The 22,801-nt window shown below is 43.7% G+C and overlaps 1 protein-coding gene across 8 annotated transcripts; it reads left to right on the top strand.

Moving 5' to 3' along the window:
- The first annotated feature begins 1,713 nt into the window (after nt 1-1,713).
- Nucleotides 1,714-21,456, top strand: Slc25a15 (solute carrier family 25 member 15). Of its 8 annotated transcripts, XM_078016083.1 has the most exons (9): nt 1,924-2,053; nt 3,282-3,441; nt 4,135-4,229; nt 4,713-4,827; nt 10,183-10,441; nt 14,824-14,961; nt 17,167-17,336; nt 17,730-17,888; nt 19,203-21,456. In XM_078016083.1, exons 4-9 carry the CDS (start codon nt 4,773-4,775, stop codon nt 19,325-19,327), a joined length of 906 nt encoding a protein of 301 aa, XP_077872209.1. In that variant the 5' UTR covers nt 1,924-2,053; nt 3,282-3,441; nt 4,135-4,229; nt 4,713-4,772; the 3' UTR covers nt 19,328-21,456. The 8 variants fall into 8 exon arrangements, 7 of the variants coding, with proteins under 7 accessions (XP_005330282.1, XP_013216205.1, XP_021585454.1 ...); XR_013423417.1 differs by lacking the exons at nt 1,924-2,053; nt 3,282-3,441; nt 4,135-4,229 and adding exons at nt 1,714-1,838; nt 18,294-18,515 and having other exon boundaries at nt 19,203-19,425; XM_021729779.3 differs by lacking the exons at nt 1,924-2,053; nt 4,135-4,229 and adding an exon at nt 1,748-1,838.
- The last annotated feature ends 1,345 nt before the right edge of the window (nt 21,457-22,801 follow it).

The following is a 22,801-nucleotide window of genomic DNA, read 5'->3' as shown; positions in this document are numbered from 1 at the left end:
CCAATTTTGAGAGGGATTCTAAGCCAATGAGAATTTTATAAAATATAGGAAGAGATGTATTCCAAGAGTAAGAACTTCTAGTCCCTGCAACTCCCTTGCTTTGAAAAGGAAGCTTTCTGGGAGGTGACACTGCACAGCATGATGGCTAAGAGTTGGAACTGGACAGAACTTTGTCCAACCAGGCTCTTCCCTTAGGTCCTGTATGATTTGGGGCAAGTGAGTTGGCCTCTCTCTGTGCCTGAGTTTCTTCATGACTCCCATGTACACAGGCCACTGTGCTAGGCATGGGGTTTCAGCTGGCAAGCCAGCCAGGGAACAAATGGATGATAGTTTGAACAGAAAAGGTAACTTTGCAGATTAGGGGTTAATAATTTGAGCAAAATCCTGATTGTTTTGTAGTTTACAGAATAAATGGAGGCTGAGGGTCTCAAGGAGAGGTGGAGGAGAAGAGAAATGTAGAAGGCATGGCTTGGGATTGTAGAGAGTTTGAAACAGCTTTTGTAGGACAGGACAGGAAGGGATGAAAGAAAGAAAAGACAAGATATTAGGTTGGGGACTGATGGCCTAACAAGGGTGAATATCCCCCATTGGAGTAGCAGCCTCATTTAGCACAGGGACTTCAAGGAAGCTGGTGATGCAGCTATCCCATGGCTGGGATGACCTTAAGAAAGGTTATGTGTCTCACTAAAGGTCATACAGGGACTTTGACACAAATATCCTGGCTCCAAGTCCAGAGCTTTCTCATCTCTAACAGGAGCTGGGTCTGTGCTCAATTAGGTTTTCTTTTCCTAGTCTGTAAAAGCCCCAGGACTAGCTGGTAGTGCCAGACTGCTGTAGGTTCCAGCTTGTTAGTTTACATGTCACTCTTGGCAAACTGTCTGGCTTATTTCTATAGTTAATTGTCTTCCATAAGCTCAAGTTCCAAAGTGCAGATGCTGCAGAGCGCTCAACTACCAGGCTGTGTTACTTTCATAGCACTCACTGTGGTCAGGAAGGTCTGTTCTGTTGGGCACTCAATGCTACTAATAAGTCCTGTCAGATATTTCAGTCATCAACCTCGAATCATTTAAAGCAATTCTCAATAATCCAACACCATAAGCAAACAAGGCTGGAAGTTGGAAAAGAAAGGGAATAAAACAGTGTGGAACATGAAAATAAATTTAGGCAGGCTGAAACACAGCAATGGGAAGGCAGTGGCTGAGAGTAGCTGTCTTAATTGGACCAAGTTCCTGCCAAATTGCCACGTATTAGCTCTTTGCTGTAGGCCACTAAATACTTCTTTGATTTCCGCTTTTTAATAAAATGCTAACGAACGGTAGATATGCCCTATAACTTATTAGGAGCCAGGGGAGCAGAGAGGCTGACTTGGAGTTACAGTTTTCATCAGTGCGTCTTCCAGGACGTCATTGGGGATGGTTTCCCTTGGCGAGAGGGCAGGTGGGAATTAAAACAATAAAAACAAAAATCAGGCAGAAGCTTGTTGTTTTTTTCATCACTGTCACTCCAGTGCGTTCGTATTCGATGGGAAGCTGCTGACGTCCAGCCCCGAGCGCGGCCGGTCCGTCCCGTAGGCGGCTCAGGTCGCAGCCGCCCTCCCGCTCCTCCAGCGCTCAGTGGCCAGGCACCGACTTCCGCCGCCCCTGCGCGCGGACCCGGCGGGCGGGCGCAGCGCGCTCCCGGCGCCAGGGGCGCTCCTGAGCAGCGCGGGATGGGCGGGAGGTGGGCGGGGCGGAGGGCAGGACGCGGCCGACCCGAGTGTTAAGCGGCTGCCTTAGGCCGCCCTGGGTAGCAGAGAGGGCGGCGGAGCCTGAGCAGGACGTAGCCACGCCAACGCGGCGGTGAGCGCAGCCCGCCCGGAGGAGGGAGCGGGGCGCGGGCGGGCCCCGGCCCGGGCGACGTGACCTTTCCGGGCGGCAGGTGACGGCGCACACGTGCCGCGGGCCTCGCGCGCTGTCCCGGGACTGGCCGGCTGCGGCTCGTTCGAGCTTCTCCTGCTCCTGGGCCTCCTTTCCGCAGGGCCCACCTGGAAAACGGTGTCCTCGCCTGCCCCCAGGTCGAGTCGTCTGGCCTCGGGGCGCGCGCCGCCCGTGCTCGGGCGCCGGGAGCTCCGGGGCGCTGATGAATGGGAGGCTGGCAGGTTCCCCGGAGTGGCTGCGGGGCTGGGGCAGCGTTCGGACCCGGGAGAGAAAGCTGGAAATGGACCCTCTAGTCTGCGCCTTGCTCGATTCCCTAGTGGCGCGCGGGGTTTGCATCCCAGCGCCCTGTGCCCGGTTTGGGGGCTGGGGTGGCGGGTGGGCTGGTGGCCTCCAGCGTTAGTCTGAAACTGGAATCCTGTGGCAGTTCATCTTCCTTAATGGAAAATGTGGCCTTATCCATCCTCCCGTCCGAGAAATTAATCTCCCCAAGAACCAGAAAGAAGTACGGCCGGCGCCGCGGTTTCTGTCTGCCAAGTCATAGTTTGAAAGAGGGGCTTTGGAACACCGAAGGGATTCAGTTTTTCTATCCCAAGTGGTACAACAAGCTCATCAATTTTGATGCATAGTGATCAGTCTTGCCTCCTCCGAGTTTTCTCCTCTCCAAGCCATAGCCACGTATAACCTGAATTAATTGTGCACATCTTCTGAGTTCATCTGTTAGTACTTACCATTATTTTCTATAATTCTACAAGTAGTTATTTGTAGGATTTAATGTGTTTAAATTTGACTTACCTACAGGAGTTGAGTTCTCACTGACAAAATAGTATTAACTGCTGTGCTTTTCTTTCCTTCTAAGTAAGGAAAGAAGTTCACACAGAAAGAGACAAATGTCTTGAGGTGTATCTGAGAGGCCACCTTGGATGTGCTCTGTGCCTCTGCCCCCCAGTTGCTTGTTTCTTCCTTGAAATATACGGCTGGGTGTTTGGGGGGCTTTTTGTTTATTTTGTGTTGTTGTTTTGGCCAGATTGGACTACTTTAGAATGGGAATTGGTTTGTAGGTATAGTCCTAAAAGACAAGCCTTTTTAAGTTGAATCATGTCTGTGTCACTGACTAGTTCTGTGACCCTGAAGATGACCTTGCCTTTCTTTGGTCTCATTTTTCCTTGTGGAAGATGAGGAGAAGGATAACCTTTTCTAAGTAAAAGTTGGAGCACCACCACTTTATTATCCTAGTAATGGTCTGTCTCTCCAAGCCTACCAGTAACCATGAAGCACATGTTGTACTTCAACCTTGAATGCTTTATTAACTATTGCGTTTTTATTGCTGGTTAAATTTTTTTTTTTTTTTTTTTTTTTTTTATAAAGGAAGCTTCTTGGAGTTTGGTCATTGGCAAAATGCTTCAAGTGGTTTAAAAACTTCTTTGTGGTTACCATTATCTTCTGTTGACATTGATCCAGTGTACCGACCTGCTCCTCAATGTGATGAGGAATGAAATTTGTTCCCTGCTATTCATGAATACGTCAGGTAGTTTGAAAACCATACAGAATTGGTTATTTTAGTCTTCTATGTTAAGTAGCTGCCTCTTTAAATTTCCTGGTTAATATTTATTAAGTCCATATCTCAGCAATAGTTGATTTTTATCCAAAGATAGAATAGACTGCAGTTTCTTCAAATACTATAGGCTCCAATCCAAATATAGTAAATCAAGATTTCATGGAGAGAGGCCTGGTAATTTGAACATTTAACAAGTATTTCCAGGTAGATTTTTATCAAGCAAATTTGGGATTCAGTGGCCCAGATACTGCATTTCAAAGTGTGTTTGTTGGGCAAGCATTATCAGCCTTACCTGGGAACTAGTTGTGACCACAGACTCTCTGGTTCCACCTAAAGCCTACTGAGTCAGTGTCTGCATTTTTAACAAGACCCTAGGTGAATTGTGTGCACAATAATTTTGAGAAGTGCTGGAGAGGAGGTAGGTTATAAGTACGCAGTTGGTTCTCTATGCTGGGCTTTGTTTTGAGAACTTGTGATCCATGTTCATGTCAGCCCCATGTGACTATCTGTGATTGTCTTTTCTCTCTCTCTCTCTCCATATATATATATATATATATATATATATATATATATATATATATATATATATATATATATATAAATAGTTGGTCACAATACCTTCATTTATTTAGTTTTATTTATTTATTTATTTATGGTGCTGAGGATTGAACCCAGGGCTTCCACATGCTAGGCAAGTGCTCTACCGCTGAGACACAACCCCAGCTCCTCACTGTATTTTTAATATTCACCTTGTACAGGTAAGGACCTCTAGCTTTAGGGGTATAACGGGCCACCTTGCCAGAGGAGGCATCCTCACTCAGGGACATGGAACTCCACAGAGCTAACCTCTGCCATCTGGGTGTTCCTTTCCAGGCCTCCTTTTAGGCACCCAGCAGCACAGAACCTTCTTCTGAACCTAGAAGTAGAGGGCAATCAATCACTCAGCTTCATTGCCTATCTTGAATCTCCCTCCTTAGGAGTCTGAACATGGGGGATTGCAGGCATGGTGGTGCATGTCTATAATCCCAGTGACCCTGGAGAATGAGATGGGAGGATTGCAAGTTTGAGGACAGTCTCAGAAATTTAGTGAAATCCTGTCTCAAGAATTTTTAAAAAGGGCTGGGGGATGTAGCTTAATGGTAGAGGGCCCCAGGGTTCAATCCCTAGTTCTGCAAAATTAAAATAAGAACCATGGGGGTCTACAAAATCCAGGCTAATGGTGAACTCTTGCCTCTTCCCAGGGATATGCAGTACCCATCATAAGCTCCTAAGAGTTGCCTTCCACGTAGCCCAGCAGCACCATGAAATCCAATCCTGCCATCCAAGCTGCCATTGACCTCACAGCAGGGGCTGCAGGTAATCCCAGAAAAAAACCAATGTTCTGTTTCCTCAAGTACCTTCTCTGCAAGATCAAGTGAAATTGGTATAAAAATATTCCCTTTGTCATCCTAGAAATAATATGCTTAGCCTCAGAGTGAATATATTAAATGGAAATATAATATTTTTCAGAACATGGCAGATAGTAGAGTAATATTCTTTATATTAAAACTTTGAATCAGGAAGAAAGGTAGGAATGTCCCCAACATACTGCTAGAAAACAGCTCAGAGATGAAATCACTTACCCACTGTCACACAGCTAGGATATACAAGTGACATTGGACTCTGTCTCAAGTTTGGTAGTCTTCAAATCCTTTGTAGTACAAAAATAATACCATGTCATCTTTCCGGGAAATGCCATGTGCTGTTACTGGTGCTGGGAAAGGAAAGAGGGCACCCTTTAGGAACAAGACTAATATTCCACTGGTTCTTAAAGCCATGGGAGGAAAGGAGAGGTAGTAAAATTTGTTGGGGCTGGTCATATAAGGTGTGCCCATGGGCAGACTGGAGCCTGCCAGGGTCCATTTGCAGGCCAGTCTTTAGGACAATCACCTTCAAGATGCAGGCTCAGCAGATAGCTCAGCCTGAGGCAAGTGGTGAAATTGGGTTTACACAGTGATCATTTAGTTTTCCAGAGTCCTGTGTTACCTTCGGGTTAGAAGAGCACTGGAATGCTTGTGTTTCCCAAGTGTCCCACTGATTCTCATAATGCTTACAGTTTCCCGGACTGGGGAGGCCAGAGGGGTAAGTTGCCCAATGCTCTGTTATCCACTGGGATTTCCTAGGTCAGCAGATAGGCTATATACAGGGGCTGCCACTTCTCTCTCTGTCCTTAGTCCAACTGTAAAAAAACAATCCTTTTCCAGAAAGGAACTAAATATTTTTTTCAGGAGCCAAAGGTCGGCCAAAGTAGGCTAATGAGTAAGTCTGGACACCGTCTCACAGACACTGATAAGGTGCCTGGGGCAAGGGCACCTCTCTGAGGTTAGAAACCTTAAGGTGTGTTCCAGTTGACTAGCAGGCCTGGAAGCTGGCTGAGCTCTGCCACAGTGATCTCTTTCCCATTGTGTGCTTTTGGGTCAGTCTTTCATGCTTGGGGGAGGAGAGCTGTAGTTCCCTACACCCCTGGGTACTGGCCTTTCTCCTCTTTCCCACACCACTGGAAGACACTGAGAATGTGCAACCATCTGTGGCCTCTGATCTCAAACCATCATAAGAACACTCTGGGTACAGTTCTTGTCTTACTGACAAGAACCACATATTTTATTCTATTATTTTATCACATAACAGATTCTTAACTTTTGGCATTTTATGTCCTTTAGTCAGTATACAGAAGATCTAAGATCTATTGTGGTAGAATTTAAAAGCTTACTTTTTTCTGTTTATATGCATTCAGGTATTTGGGTCAGTTTTTATGTAATTTATGTTTGGATCCTGGTATAGAAATCATTTGTTGATGAAAGTGTTTTGTAAAAATTACAATATTAACATACATTGGGCCCTTAGATATACTGACACTAAATGTTCCTGCTGACTCTAGATAGGCATTTCTCCCTTTGCTTAGCAACATAGGATCACCCCTCCCTGATGCAGAGCTTCCATGTTTTGCAACTTCCAAGGGCAACATACTCGTTTGCAGGGGTTCTGTGGGTCAGGGACTGGGCAGAGGAGGTACCTATTAGTGACATAAGAACCTGCATTCTACTGAGAGACAGTGGGAATGCAAATGGGAAACACTAGTCTCACTTTTTTGAAGGCCCCAAAGCTTCTGAATTATTGGTAAAGCTAGATGGCCCTTTAGAGATCATTGGCTCTAAGGTCACTGTATACCTAGGAAGAGTCCCAGAGAAGGATGGAGATTTGTTCACGGTTATGCAGATGGATGGTGTGAAGTCTGGGCCAGGACTGCGGTTTCCTGGTTCCTTGTCTAGTGTTGTCTGTTTTAGTGCTGCCTGATGGGTCAGTAGCCCTGGAGAAGGTCAGGGTGCTGTACGGTCTTAACCTCCCTGGCTTTCTGGTCAGATAAACTGCTGGGCTTTGGGTTTTTTCCTGTCAGGATCAGAGAACCCCTAGTGATTCGTGGCCACAGCCCACCCAAGGAAGTGATTCCTTTGGAAGTGCGGATCCAGCTATGGTCCTGGGCGATTTGGGCAGAGCATACACGTGTTGTTTTTTGCGTCTCTCCTTTTTCTTTTAAAGCTTCCCCTGCCAGACAGGTTTTCCATCCAGCTCATCTCCTCTAAAGTGCCAAGAAGTTATCATTTCCCTGTCTGCACTTGTTGTAGAAGAGATTCCAGGAATGGATCTAGAGCCTGATGCAGCGAGGATTAGGGGGATTTGAAGAAGATAGTTAGATAATTGGGTAATTGTTGAAATGAGGCAAGGTGGATCCCAAAAGTTGAATTGCCTTAAAGGGAAATCTGGATACTTTAAGAGTCAGTAGTTCAACATCTTTAACGTCATAAGGCAGCCAGAGCCCTGACAGCTCTGTGGCAGCACACCTTATTAACCAGTGTCTTTGGGGAATGAGTACTTTAGATTGTTTGTCCTCTTGAATGCTAAAATGAAAATCCTTTTTTGATAAGAATATCTTAAAAACAATATGCTACCTTGCCTTTTACTGCTGTTTGTTGAGGGGTGTGAAGTACACCTGCTTGTCTTCCCTGTGAGCTGTTCCTTCCCCTGACACTGTACCACCCTGTCCTGCCTCACAGTCTAAATGACCTGTGGCTAAATGTTGACCACTACCCAGTAAGAATGTCTGTCCTCAAAATGAGGTGCACAGCCGGCTGTGACACCCCTGAAAAATACAGAGGCTGTTTTCACTTGTTTTTCAGGGAGAAAAGCCTGATCATATGTCTTACTTCTACACAAGTGGAGAAGTATTTGTTCCCTGTAATCATTCCTGGCTTTCTTGACTTGATAGGTCTCTGAGAACCTGCCAGGTGTGGGTCTGAGCAGCCTGTGCTGGCATTCTGAATAGTCATCACTCATGGGAGGGGTACGCAGGACTTGGGATGTGGAGTATATTACAGGTAAAGTTAGCTCACATCCCAGGGATTCACAGGAGGGAATTAGCATTTGAATATTAGCCATCTACCTTCTCCTTAGAAAGGTCATAGATACACAGCAAATACATATTGTAACCTGTGATGTCTGCTCCCTCCAGGCTGATTGATAAAATAGGGAAACTCAGCATATGAAGAATGGAAGAACTTTGGTTAGGGCAAAGGGAAGGGTGGGGATGGGAAGAGGCAGGGGGTAGGAAAGATGGTGGAATGAGATGGACATCATTACCCTAGGTTCATGATTGAAGACACTACTTGGTGTACAACCAGAGAAATGAAAAATCATGCTCCATTTGTGTACTATGAATCAAAATGCATTCTGCTGTCATGTTTAACAAATTAGAACAAATAAATTAATTAAAAAATATAAATAGGGGCTGGGGTTGTAGCTCAGCTGTAGAGTGCCCTCCTAGCACATGCAGGGCCCTAGGTTCACTCCTTAGCACCACATAAAAATGAATAAATAAAATAAAGGTGTGTGTCCAACTACAACTAAAAAATAAACATTAAAAATATATAAACAATAAAGTGCTGTGGAGTGATATCAGCCAAAAAAATAGGGAAACTCTCCAGTTAAAGTATTAACATGCTGAATTAAAGGTTTAATGTGCTGGGAGATGAGGCAGGAAGATTTTAAGTTTGAGGCTGCCCTCAGAAACATGGCAAGGTCATTTTTCAAAGGAAAGGGTGGGGGGCACTGGAGATGGAGCTCAGTGGTAGAGCTCCACTGGATTCTTCATTCCCCTGAACTGTAATAACAACAGAAAGGCTTTATGCAGTTCATCTGAATCTAGGTTATCTAAAGCATGTACTGTCTTAAAAATTCTGACAGTTTCATCATCTTTTGGAATAATTATATTGCTTGGATGTACTTTGGATCTTATTGTGGTCTAGCCCAGCAGTGCCTAGTAGAGAATAATTCTAAATTAATTATAATAAATCATATTGAATTCTATTCCACAAATTCAGAACTGAGGATAAATTGGCAAGACAGAGTGCACGGGTATCATCATTCCCTAGAAGAAGTGAATGGTAGTGATAGGACCACAGCAATTGTACTTTTCTTGTTGCTTAATAGACCAAGCAGTTCTCAGACCCTTTGGAATTGTTGGTCTATTGGCCAATAAATAGTGCTTCTCAGTGGCCCTCCCCATCTCTACTTTCCACAGTTTGGGTGGAATAACTGTATAATGTCAAGATTATGAAATCACAGTTTTTAAATATTTTATGTGACCTTCTTTTTTCAGTTTTGATGAAGCTCTAGCAGCCTCATTATATGGTTGTGACATTTCCTAATATTAACAGGGGCATCTGAGATGTGGGACCTCTCAGGACAGAAAGGGTGGTAAATGTTAATCACTGGCAGTTGCCACAACACTAACTCCAGCCCAGGCTCTGAAGATATCATAGGGAAGTTACAGTTCATTCCTTTCCTTATGTATAGGATTCTTATTGAAGCTATCAAATGCAATTTTGGCCTTGAGTATCTGATATTCTTCCAATATGAAAACGGATAAGTACAGGACTTATGCTAAGCACAGGTTAACTTCAATTCGTTTATGCCAAGTAAAGATAAATTAAGGTCTACTATCTAGCTAAATACAAATGATTAATTTGTAGAGTTAAAATTCAAGAGGTTTTCCCTGGGATGAAATATTGTGCTCTGGAGGGATTAATTAGCCAGGCTCCTTGTTTTGTTCATGTGATGCCTGGTGCCCTGTTATTTTCCCATACTCATCAGACCGTGCTGTGGGGCAGTAGGCAAAGACAAGTGATTCTCTGAATTCTGTCTCTCTCATGGCAACTGCTGTGTGTTAACCACTTGTGCAGCAAGTGCTGTGCTAAGCTGTCTCCTCCATTTTGGTTCAACCTCCTGCTAACCCTGTGGTGCGGGCATGGAGTAGGGGCATCTCAGAGGTCGCATCCCCTGTATGGGACCTTATAACAAAGCCAGGCTCCAGCTCCTTCCCTCTGACCCCATTGCCAAGGCACCTAAACACATGCACACCTTTGCAGCCTGGGGCTGGGGCTGTGGAACATACACATCTGCCCTGAGAGTAGAACCCCTTCAGGGTAGGATTTGGGTGCCGGACATAGTAGGGACTTGCTCTGAGTTGATTACTGGACTCTGCTAGAAATTTTGGGGAGGATAAGAAGTCAGAAGGAACAGAGGTAACGCCTGGGGTAGGACAGCCGGCCTTCATTTCCATGGGTAGCTGAGAAAACCACAGACTCGTGCTAGAGAACACTTGTGTCCTGGTTCCAGGGGGCACAGCATGTGTACTGACTGGACAGCCCTTTGACACAATGAAGGTGAAGATGCAGACATTCCCGGACCTATACCGAGGCCTCACAGATTGCTGCCTGAAGACCTACTCCCAGGTGGGCTTCCGCGGCTTCTACAAGGGCACCAGCCCAGCTCTGATCGCCAACATCGCGGAGAACTCAGTGCTCTTCATGTGCTACGGCTTCTGCCAGCAGGTGGTTCGGAGAGCAGTTGGGTTGGACAGACAGGCAAAGCTGAGGTGAGTCAGGACACTGATGCCTTGTTCTTCTTCTTCTTTTTTTTTTTTTTTAAACAACAACAACAACAACAAATAAACACAAAAACATTGTTGTATCGCCCTGAGTCTCCTCAGGGGGATGCTTTTTAGATGGACAGAAGTGCTGGACTCAAACTATACATACAGGTTGGGACCCCAGGTTAGGTTGTGCTTTATCAGCAAAAGGCAACATGTTGCAAGAGGTTGCCTGAGCCATGTGGGTTTAAGGAGAAATGTGGAACTTCAGGGAGGATCAAAAACACCTGAGAAAATGCAGGTGCGCCTACCTTTATTTGGCTGAATCTTCCCTAAACATCAGATCTTGGCTTGGGCTTGGTCGTCCTTGGGGTGTTTATTATGCAGAGATCAAACAGTTCAGGAGATACTGGGATATTTAGCTAGCCTTCCTTTGAATGCTGATCTATTTAAAATGATGGTATCAGCTTCGTGGTTGCAGAAGGCAGTCTTAGTGGTGGTGTTGGTGGGACTAGAAGCCCTATTGCAGGGGCAGTGCCCACCTGACTAAAGTAGTTCCTTGTGCACAAAAATACCTCAAGGGCTCAAATGTGCCCTTTTACAGGCAGGAGTTCTGTCACGATAGAGGGAGCTTGTGCTTTCAGGGCTAGAGACTGGATAAAATGACTCCAGGAGATGGCATAGGGCAGAGCTCTGGTCCTTTAACCCTCCAGCACAGAGGGCAGGAAGGAAAGAGGAAGTAGACGGGAGCAGGTGGCAAACCAGGAGAGGATAGCACCCCACAGTGGAGACCCCCCAAAAATAAAATAGTGTATGTAGCTTCCTCCCCACAGAGGGAAGGGCTTCTACTTGAGGAGACCTGGGATTCTGTTTGCCTCAGACTCCTTAGTAAAGGATGACACAGGAGAGAAGCCAGGGAATCAGTGAGCACCTGTGTGGGTGCTGGTGGCAGGACTTGGTTTCCTCTGAGCAGAGCAAGCCCTTCTGGCCACAGAGATAATGACTTCTGCCTTCTTAGGTAAGCAAAGCCATTAAGGGATCAGGCCTTAATGTCCCTTCCCTTCCTCTTCTCTCAGCCCGTGAACAGTGAAGACTGGGAGGAGCATCATGTTTTCTGATGGAGAAGCTTGGATACCTTAGAACTACATTTCCATGCAATTTTTAGAAGCTTAAGTCAGTGTCCCTGAGAAAGGGTTGGGAGATGCTTCTTTGTGTCTCTTGCGTGGAGAAGCACTCCGAGCACGCGGATTTCATGCAGTATGGTAGCATTTAGTTGGTTGAAGTCACCTAGAAGTTCTTCCTCAAGTCTCGTCTTCTGAGCCTCTCTTGGCCCAGTTTCGGCCTAGTGTTCTTTCTAGTAGATCACAGTTGAGGTTGTGGAATGTTTTATAGGGGTCACATCTAGAGAGAGGATTTATCAAAGTGTGGTGAAAAGGAAAGAACTGCTTGTGAGAGCCCGTTGTGAATTTTTGCAATCACATCGTCAATATTTGTCTGTTCCCGGTTTGAACATGACCCGGAGTGGTGCTCTTCTTTGACCTTTGGCTGGATGGGGTCTTACACAGCAAGAGTGTTCAGGTCATGTTTTTTGTTGAAGAGATGACAGCTGATTCTTACAAAACCCCATCCTGTGCCTGTTGCCCTTTCGATTTCATTTTATACATTTATAGTACACTTAGAACCTGCAGCCCATGTGCTTCATTTTGTGCCCTGGTAGATGACAGTGTTTATTAGAAAGCCAAAGTTCACTGCAAATCTGATCGGGCCTTGTCCTTGTACTATAATAAGGTGGTTGTTGTTGGTTCAGATGTCTCAGCCATCTCCACACCTGAGGTTGAACCAACTTCCACTTTTATTGACTGCCACCTTTGTTCCAGCAAACTTGGCAAACTCTAGTTAATGATCCTGGACAATTGCCTGTCAGCACATTGACAGAAAGTCCCTGCATGAGGCCAATTATGGATCTGTAGGCTGGTTAAAAGATGGCAGAATCCATTTTAAGCTTAGTTTTTCAACAAATGAACTAAGGAGTGACATGAGGGAGAAGTGAACTGAACAGCCTGGGTCAGCTTGTATACACCAAAAGGTTGTGTGTAGGACATTTGTGTACCTCAATGCTCTGCTGTGTTCATGGTCTTGGTGTAATTCTCCAAGATCAAAAGGAACCAGTACTGCAGTACTGCAAGCAGTGTCTTCCTCCTGAAAGAAAGCAAGCCCACACCAAGCCAGATTTTGAGACCTGGATACCTCCCGTTGCATCTGCCAGTGGCATAGAGGCTAGACCACCCACTAGGGACAAGTCTAGAGGGACCTCAGTTTTATATTAATGTTTAATTCTGATGGAACAGTAGGATCATTGAATGTGGTAGGTCCCCTTGGAGATATTTTTACCCTCTGTGAGGGTGGTTGGTCTTAGCTATCCAGTGACCCCAGGAGGCCAGTATTTACTGGGGAGTTAGGGAACCAACCAGTCTTTTCCTGCCTGGTCAAAGACTGTACCACAAATACCGGCAGTGCTCCTACAAAACACTGTATTGGGGCTACAAGGGGGCTTCTTTTCTGACCCCTGTGAATTTCTGAGAATAGTGCTCAGACTTTCCCCTTATTCTTGAACTCTTCCTGGATTCTAGTTTTAAGATCCTACTGGTAACTTAGGGACCTACTGGTCCTAAGCCCATATGAAAGGAAGTAAATTCTTCTGTTTGTGTTTATTGCTCTCTCTTGTCTAGTTTGTAGTTTTCACCTAGACATGTCACCTAAAACCATTGAGTGTGCAGACTTTACCCACCTCTGAGGCCCATTTTCCCCTCCTCTTGGCCTGTGTTGCTGAGGTGGTGTTTTATTCCATTTTCAGTTCCTATAATAGAATACCTGAAAACAAGTAATGGATAAAGAAAAGAAGTTTAGCTCACAGTTCTGGAAGTTCAAGAGCATGGTGCTGGCATCTGCTTGGTTCTGGTGGGGTTTTCTAGCTATATCATAGCAAGGCAGATCACATCATGGTGGGAGTATATGTAAGAGGGAGAGATTTCATGGTATTACAGTAGGATAGAAAAATTCCCAAGTGAGGCTTGTTCTGTTGATAACAGTAGTTTGTTCTTGTGGAAACTAACTGGAGTCCTGTAAGAACTACATTGATCCCTTCCAAGGGTGGCAGTGCCCCTAAGAACCTAACTGCCTTCTACTAGCCCCACCTCTTATAGGTTTCACCACCTCATTAGGGAGCAAGATTCTAGCACATGAACCCTTGGGGACACATTCAGACCAAAGCAGGAGGCTGGAAGCTGACTAGGAAATCTTTTTGGAATGCAGGGACTTGTCATTATAAATTTGTACTGGGTTTTTATCTGTGGTAGTTCATTACATGACCAATTGTTCCAGGATGGATTATAAGCATGAAGGGAAGACCTTAGAACTTAATCTTCTTTAAGGCTTTCTGGCAAATGTACTATACTTGTGCATGTTTTGAGTGGGGGACCTATGGGTCATTTTTCCTCCTCTCCTTCAGGTGTTTTTGCTTTATTTTGTATGTCACCCTGTGCCTTAGCGTGGTCTACTATAACAAAATGCCATAGTCTGAGTTGCCTAAATAACAAACATTTCCCCTAGTTCTAGAGACTGGAAGGTCCAAGATCAAGGTGCCAGCAAATTCAGTGTCTGGTGATGGCTCACTTCCTGCTTCATAGTACTTTCACACTGTGTTCTGACATGGCAGAGAGAGCAAGCTCTTTGGTCCCTTCTTCTTTTTTTTTTTTTTTTTTTGGGGGGTACTAGGAGTTGAACACAGGGGTGCTTAACTGCTGAGCCACATCTTCAGCCCTTTTTTAATTTAGAGACTGGGTCTCGCTAAATTGCTTAGGGCCTCGCTAAATTGCTGAGGCTGACTTGGAACTTGCCATCCTCCTGAGCCACTGGGATTACAGGTGTGTGACACTGCGCTAGGCTCTGGTCCCTTCTTGTTAGGGCACTAATGCCATGATGAGGGCCTCACTTTCATGACCTCTCTAATTGCCTCTTAAGGACCCTCTTCAAAAACCATCACATTGACGCGTAGGGCTTCAACACAGGAATTTGGGGTGGAGGGGAACACAAGTATTCAGCCCATATTCAGTACCTAATGAAAACAGCATGGATGTGGCAGTCAGGCAGACTGGGTGTGATTCCTGCCACTTTGTAGCTGTGTGACTTTGGACACGTTATGGATCATTTCTAAGTACCATTTCCCTAGATAGGAATTAGGGTATTGCTGTCACCTCACAGGACACGGGATCCCTTGCTGCAACAGCATATGCCAATCCCACTTTAATCCCCATGTTCCCATTCCTTGAGGTGGAAGCTGAAGGAATGAGTAAGCTGACAGAGGTGGCTTCTGTGCTGTGTGCTTTCAGTGATCTGCAGAACGCAGCTGCCGGGTCCTTCGCCTCTGCCTTTGCCGCGCTGGTGCTTTGCCCCACAGAGCTCGTGAAATGCCGGCTACAGACCATGTATGAAATGGAGACGTCAGGAAAGATAGCCAGGAGCCAGAAGTAAGTACTGTTTGGAAACAAACGTTAGATCTCTGTTGCCTTGATATAGTAAGTGGGTTTTTTTTTTCATTTTATATTGTATTAAAATTTAGTAGATTTGGAAACAGATTTATCTACTCCAAAATATTATTTCTAGAACACTTTCCCCTACCAGTCAAGGATTATTTTCTGCAAGGATTTTCTGTGATGGTTGTACTGACTCTGAACCCCATAGGACATCTTAGGCAGATATTCAATACCCCAGAAATGGAGAAGCCTGGAAGTTAGTCCCCTTTGTCCTCTTGAGTGTGTATAAGGAATGACCCTCAACCATATTGGGTTTTTTCAACTGCAGCTGAGAGCTGATCCCTCTTAAGTACTGATTTGGATTCTGAGATGGATATTCAGTGCCCATTCCCAGGTTTCATGCGTTGTTCAGGTTGATCACACCAGATCCTAGTGGTGACTTCTTTGCTCTCTTCTTGCCCTCCCCTGTCCTTCGTATATATCTACAAAGGGTCCAAGTTTTGAAAACATTCACAAAACCTCTGTAAGCACAGAACTCTTCTGTGATATAATCGCCCTCCAACTCATCTTGAAAAAAGATTCTCATCACCCTCTGAGAATGTATATGTCATTCAAGATAACTTACTTGAATTGAAAAGCAATTTATTATCCTTATTAATCACAAAACTTGGCTATTGCATTCTAACATCTGGCTGATCAAAGTTCTGGTTGAAGATGTTGAAGTGGTGAATTCCAAGCCCGTGAATTTGCTGGGAAAACTGGTAGACAAATCAGCCATTTTTAGTTAGCAGTTTCCTCTCAGCAAGAATGGGGTTTGTAATAGTGCCCTGTTTTCTGCATCCTTGAGATTCATTTCATCCAACCTGAATCTATTATTTATTGCCAAGAAGTTCCAAAGTATAAGCCTTGAAAAATTTTTCTTGAACTAGAACATACGCATAGTATTGTAAATACATAAATCATAAGTATTCAATGCTATACACAGTCACAAAATGAATGGGCCTTTGTAACCAGTCCCTGGATTAAGAAATAGAACACTAATAACACCCAGAAAGTGGTCCTCATGTGCCTTAGAAGTAGTTTTAGGTAATTTAAAGATAGCTACGGATATAACTAAAGGACTTAAGACTGGTAGACACCTTGCAAGAAAAGAATATTTGAGATGTAGCAGGTGTTAAACAAAGCAAGTATAGTAACTCGGGATAGGGCATGGTTTGGATGCAAGTGGTGTTGTGTGTTGGATTAATGTGTCACATTCTCATGGAATGGGACCAGCACTGCAAGAAGGACCTGGCTTATGGGGAATGCCCGACGGAGCCTTTTGAAGCTCTGAGGGAAGATCATCACCCTGAGAGCTTCAGAGTGATGTGGCCTTGATACCTTGGGGGCTTGATCCTTGAGCTCCTCAAGCCAAGTCCCTTGCTCTCTAGAAAAAGGAAGGAGAAGATTCTCTAAGTCACACAGAGTATGACTTTTTCCCGAGGATAAAACCTGCTTTGGTACAACCCATCATGAAGAGGAGTCTGTGGACCAGAAGTATCCTGGCCTCTCTAGGAGTAGGACTCTGGTCTGCTTAAAAGGAGTTCCCTGTACCTCTGCTACTCTCAAGAATCAATTCTGGATGCTTTTTGCATCACAGGGGCTATAGCTCAGCTCTTAGAATTTCTTTCATCTTGCCTTCAAGTAACCATTTACTCCTTGGCATTAAAACAAAACAATGTGTAAATGCTTGAACAAATTCTCCTAAAAAATAGCAGAAATATTGAAGAGATATGGTTCAAAGGAGGTAAGGGACTAATCAAAGACAATACCATTTTATTCTTGTTGAGTTTGGAGGACTCCTAATTATAATTTTAGGTTTCACTTATTTACTTCTGAAAATATAGGTAGTAGCTTTCTTATATATATATATATATATTTGATAATGTGACTTCTAAAAATTTTGGCATTCATTTTAATAAATTATGTTTAACCATAACAACTTAATGAACCTGATAATAACAGTCTGCTTCTCTGAGATGCTTCTGAGATTCTTTATTCCATAGGAGGATACCTTTTATTTTCAGAATTCTTGATTCCACTTTATAAAATCAACTGCTTCCTTCCTTGTGCTTGATCAGTTCTGTTAATTGGGTATGAATGTCCTTGTTCTCCCATCCTTCCTGTTGGCAGTAACCGTCACTCACTGTTCCCTCCCAGTACAGTTTGGTCTGTTGTGAAGACTATACTTAGAAAGGATGGCCCTTTGGGCTTCTACCATGGACTCTCAAGCACTTTACTTCGAGAAGTACCGGGCTATTTCTTCTTCTTCGGTGGCTATGAGCTGAGCCGGTCGTTTTTTGCATCAGGGAGATCAAAAGATGAATTAGGTAAATGTGTTTGCATTAACAGCATTTGGGTATGTGGAGGCTGCTCCGTGGTGGTGTGGTTTCCAGGGATTATCTGTTCAATGCACCTCCATTTGGGGAACCCATCTGGCACTAAAAGTTTCTGGGTGCTGAAAAGTAACATGGCAGCAGATGATTGCCCATGCCCTTTCCCCAGGTTTGGTAATTTCCTCAAGACAGGGCTGAAGCAGAAGCAGCACATCTCAAACTGCTTTACTGGAATTTCATTCATTAATTGTTCTGGATCCATTTTAGGGGGTGAAGAAATGCAGAGGTTATTTTTCCCATGGGGAAATCACTTATTTTCACTGGTTTCTGGAAATGTCATATGGCTGTTCTTGAGATCAAATACCATTTGCGGTTTTTCTTCTCTAGGCCCTGTGCCTTTGATGTTAAGTGGTGGAATTGGTGGAATTTGCCTGTGGCTTGCTGTATACCCAGTGGATTGTATAAAATCCAGAATTCAAGTTCTTTCCATGTCTGGAAAACAGGCAGGATTTATCGGAACCTTTCTAGGTGTTGTGAAAAATGAAGGTGAGCCTGGTACGGTGGCACATGCCTATGATCCCAGTGACTGGAGAGGCTCAGTCAGGAAGATTGCAAGCTCAAGGCCAGTCCCAGAAATTTAGTGAGACCCTGTATCAAATTGGGGATGTAGCTCAGTAGTTAAGTGCCCCCCTGGGTTCAATCCCTAGTATAAAAAAAAAAAAAAACACAGAAAGCTGAGTCAACTAGTTTCAGAAACAGAGTAGGTGTGTATATAGAGTGATCACTTGCTTCAATACTATCTTGCTGAGGTTTGATCAGATGTTTAATTGCCCTCTTCTCCCTGCCTCTTATCCTCTTATTTGTAGCTTTCTGTTTCCAGACTCCTTTCTTTAGCTTATTTTCATTATTCTCAAGAATGTTCACAATTCTTTTTCCTAATCCCTTGGGCAGGTACCTGTCAGGATTCTTTGTCTAAATAGCTTGGAGGGAATTTTTAAGATGTGGACTTTGTCCAAGGGGGCGAATGCTCTGAAGTTAGCACCACCTGCTTTATATAATACAGATATTACAGAAGATAATCTCTAACACGACCACTAAGGGCTTGAAAAGAATGTCCAGCATCCTTAATGCTAAGACTTCTGGAATCAGAAATGGACTGAGCAACTTCTGAAGGTGATTTACTATCAATTTTTAGAGTTATGTAGGAGAATAAAGATTAGTAATGCTTGTATAAAGCCAGCTTTATACAATCTGTTTGTAAAGACCTGTTTTCCTAGTATCCACTGTACATCTTCAAACTTGGATTATGAACTTCTGTTTTGATTTTTAAAAGGGAAAGAGTAGTAACTCAAATTTAATTCATATCCCAAATAGAGTACAGACATCTTGTATATTACTCATACTTACCTTCCTGAAAATTTGCATGACACTTTATAATAATTTTACAAAGTACACCTGCTTCCTTTATGTAATTCAGTCTTCATAAACATGCTGGGCAGTGCTAATACTAGAAATAGGTCTCTGATCTCAGTGTTAGTGCTCTAGATGCCATCTTTGGCCCCAGAGTTGCTTCTGTCTGTCCATCTTAGGATCAGCTCTGCCCTCTGTCTTCTAGGCATTAATCAGGTATTGAATTGGTTTATGTTACCTCAGCAACAGTCAGCTTTGCCAAGAACTAGATCCTTATCTAGTTTCTGTTAGTCTATATAGGAAAACCTGGATGTAAGTCCTTCTACTACTTGTGGGGTTTTAATGCTATTGTTTGGATTTGTGAGTACAAGTGTGCCTATTCTATGCAGCTGCATGGAGTATTCCCGAGGGGGAATTGTCACAATCTTTGATTGCCCTTTTTTCTTCTAGGAATAACAGCCTTATATTCTGGACTGAAACCTACTATGATTCGTGCATTTCCTGCCAACGGGGCACTATTTTTGGCCTATGAATACAGCAGGAAGTTGATGATGAGCCAGCTGGAAACATATTGAAGTGTCCTGGTGGGCCTGGATCTAGGCACAGGCGTTTGAGGACTCCTGTTCATCTCAGGGTTTCACGGAGTATGAGAACAATGTGGAATTATCTTGAATTCTTGGGAATTTTGTTTTTATGTTCCCTTCTTCTACCCTACGTCTTAAACTTTATGGAAAGATGTATACCTTACATCATATATTTTCTCCCCAATTGTGTTGTTCTTACCCTTGATAGAATATGCAGGGTGGCTGATGGCCCAATTAACCTAATTTGAAAGGCTGAATATAGTTTTATTAGGGCATTATTACTTCATGAATCCATATATGTGCATTTTGGATAGTTATATATTGAGAGAAATTGGTTTCATGTTTAATTTAAAATATCAGAAAACCCAGAGGTGACAATTTTTCACTAAATGGTTATGATTGCTTAAACCATTCTAGTTGTAGGGTCTCTAAAGTCTGCTGAACCTGTGTACTGAGGTTCAAGTTTTCACATGGTACCTGAAAACTAAAATATCCATCTAGATTTTTAATAAGACTATACCTGCATACTGGTGTGGTTTCCATATTCTTACTCAAGTTTCAGAGTAGGTATCTTGGATTTTCCCAAGAAGCTTTACTCTTAAAATAGTGCCATTCATTTTCTAGGTGGGCTCATATTCCACACTTGACTGTGTTGCTGGGTGTATCCCTAGAAGATCAGGCCTTTGGGAAGCAGTGGTGGCCTTCACCAACTTCCCTTTTTCTCCTTTCCCAAAGAGCTTTCCCTGTGCTGGGCTGTAGATGAAGGAAAGGGCCCGGAGATGGGCTCTGCTGGGCTGTGCTGTTTGATGATGGGTCCTGGCCTGGGTGGAATTATGGGTATTCTATTGGCTCAGATTCGGGGCTGTTGATCCACCTTGGACCACGTTGTCCTCTCTGTCCCACCAGTCAGATTTCACCTTGTAGGGAACAGAGAGTACCAAAGTCAAAAGAAGCCTTTGCTCCCTGTTTGGTGATCAAGTAAATGTGTTCATGGGCGAAGCCCTGTTCTCTCAGAACTGGAAAGAGCTTAGTGCTTAGATTTCACAGTGAATGATGGCAGGACTGACCCATCCTGAAGTTTACCTCAGAATCCACAACTGCTTGCCATGCTTTTTCAGTGTTGGAGCCTTTTGCATTTGGGGCTGGCAGTTTAAATTTTAATGGAGTGTGAATTTACAAAGAAGTGTAACATAAGAAAAGCAATTTTATTAAACTAGGTGTTATGTAATATAGGGTCCAACCAGAACAAAGCCCACAGTTCATCTGCTCTCCATAGATTTGGGATGGGCAGCTGTGATCTAACAGGGTCATTCTTAATGATCTAACTAAAGTCAGCCTTATCATTCCGTGCTACTCCAAGACCAGCAGGGCCACTCTCAGTAAGAAGTGTTCTTAGACAGCCTATAGAGCAGAAGTCAGGCAGGCTGACAATTTTAACGAGTCTTACCTGGTGTGTCTGTCCTTGTGGGCAGAATGTAAATGCTGGGCAACACCTCCTGTTTCCTTCGGCTTTCTGCTCTCAGACAAGCCTGTGGCAACTCTTAGCCATGGTGTCAGGAGAACAGGGTCAGGGAATCAAGGTGCTACCAAATGGGCAGGGTGGAGAGCCAGGGACATTTGGGGTGTGGATGCTTGTCATTCCTGATGTGCTACAGAGCTAGAGCTGATCCTCCTTTGGCTTTTCCTTTATGAAAAAAAAAATTTTTTTTTCTACTTTTCTCTATATATTAAATGCTCAGTAGCTGCTGAATGGCACTTCATCTGAACAGGCATGAATTTAAGCAAACAGAACATGGGACTGGCTTCTAATCAGAGCCTCCTTCCTTAGTGCCCAGGAGCTAGTCCATTTGAGCTAGCTCATTTGGCAGTAGATCTTCTCATGGGTTGTCCATTCAAGTTTTAACTAAACATCTTCCATAGAAATAGTATGCAGCAAGTGGAAGTGAGAATGGAATCCTAAGTCTGGAGAATTTATTTTTCTATTTGTTTAATTTGTGATTCAATATTTGGGTACAGTGTGTACCATTTCAGATCTGTACTCCAGACAAAAATATAATAACTTGAAATACTGTGTTAAAGAAATTTGAGTGTTCTGTCATTAAATTATTTACCTAATGTGAGTTGATGATGTTTCATTTAAGTACTTTATGTCTATGCTGAGAATCAACAGTTAGGATTGCTAAGGAGTTACGTATAGTAATGTTACGTATAGTAATGTTACGTATAGTAATATTTCCAGGTGATGGTTTTATTGTAGCAGGCATTTTTCATCTGCAGGATTTTAGATGCAAAGTAATTTACTGTAGGATAGCTGACAAAAACATATGGAGCCTGAACCTGCTGCAATTTCGGCCCTCTAGAATTCATTCTCTCCCTTTTGCAGCCTCCATTTTAAAAAACAGTTAAATTTCTTGCTATTAAGTTTTGGATAATTCTATTCCAAGTTAGTAAAATCTACTTAAGAAAACCAGTCTCGGGCTGGGAATTTGGCTCAAGCGGTAGCACGCTTTCCTGGCATGCGTGCCGCCCGGGTTCGATCCTCAACACCACATACAAACAAAGATGTTGTGTCCGCCAAACATTAAAAAAAAATATTAAGAAAACCAGTCTCATTCTGATACATTTCTTAGGTTCTTTGAAGAATGATTCACTTTGAGTTCTAAGAAAGCGGTACCCCAAGAGAAAACCAGAATTGTGTGGCAATGCATAACTGCCAAAAATTTTGATGAGTCCTGGAGGATTAGGTTATAGTTCAATCAGCAAGGTTCTTAAAATTTTGTTTTCTTCCCTCATTGCCAGTATTAGAGAAAGGCTTCACCGAATTAGCTCCCCCTACCCTGCCTCCCCACCACCCCTTTGCCTAAATCTACCAACAATCTGTTTTCTGAATTATTGCTGCTGGAATTTAAAATGAAATATTATGCAACCTATTCTGCCATAACCATGCTTCTGTAACTCAAATTACAAGGAATGATGTCAGCAGTAACATGCAAGGAACTTGAAAACATGCTTTGTGGTCTTTTCCTTCACAAGAAGCCAGATTAGGAGGAGAAATGGAAAAGGTCTATAGTTGGACTATAGCACTGGCTATTGGAAACCTTGTTTTGGGACACTTAGGGGATAAACAGGGCAGCCAGGCCACCCAGCAGCTTTGCAGCCTTTTGGCTTGTCCAAGTTGCATTCTTTTGTGCCTGCTATAGAGTTTAGAGCTTTATTCCCATCCGTGTCACTTTGGTATTCACAGCCCTTCCTTTTTTTTTTTTTTTTTTGCGTTGGGGGGGGTGTTACTGGGGATTGAACTCTGGGGCACTTGACCACTGAGCCATATCCCCAGCCCTACTTTGTATTTTATTTAGAAACAGGGTCTCACTGAGTTGCTTAGAGACTCGCCATTGCTGTGGCTGGCTTTGAACTTGCAATCTCCTGCCTCAGCCTCCTGAGCCACTGGGATTACAGGCGTGTGCC

This window comes from Ictidomys tridecemlineatus, chromosome 6, assembly GCF_052094955.1.
Source record: "Ictidomys tridecemlineatus isolate mIctTri1 chromosome 6, mIctTri1.hap1, whole genome shotgun sequence".
Classification (NCBI taxonomy): domain Eukaryota; kingdom Metazoa; phylum Chordata; class Mammalia; order Rodentia; family Sciuridae; genus Ictidomys; species Ictidomys tridecemlineatus.
This window is presented reverse-complemented; position numbering and strand designations above follow the sequence as displayed.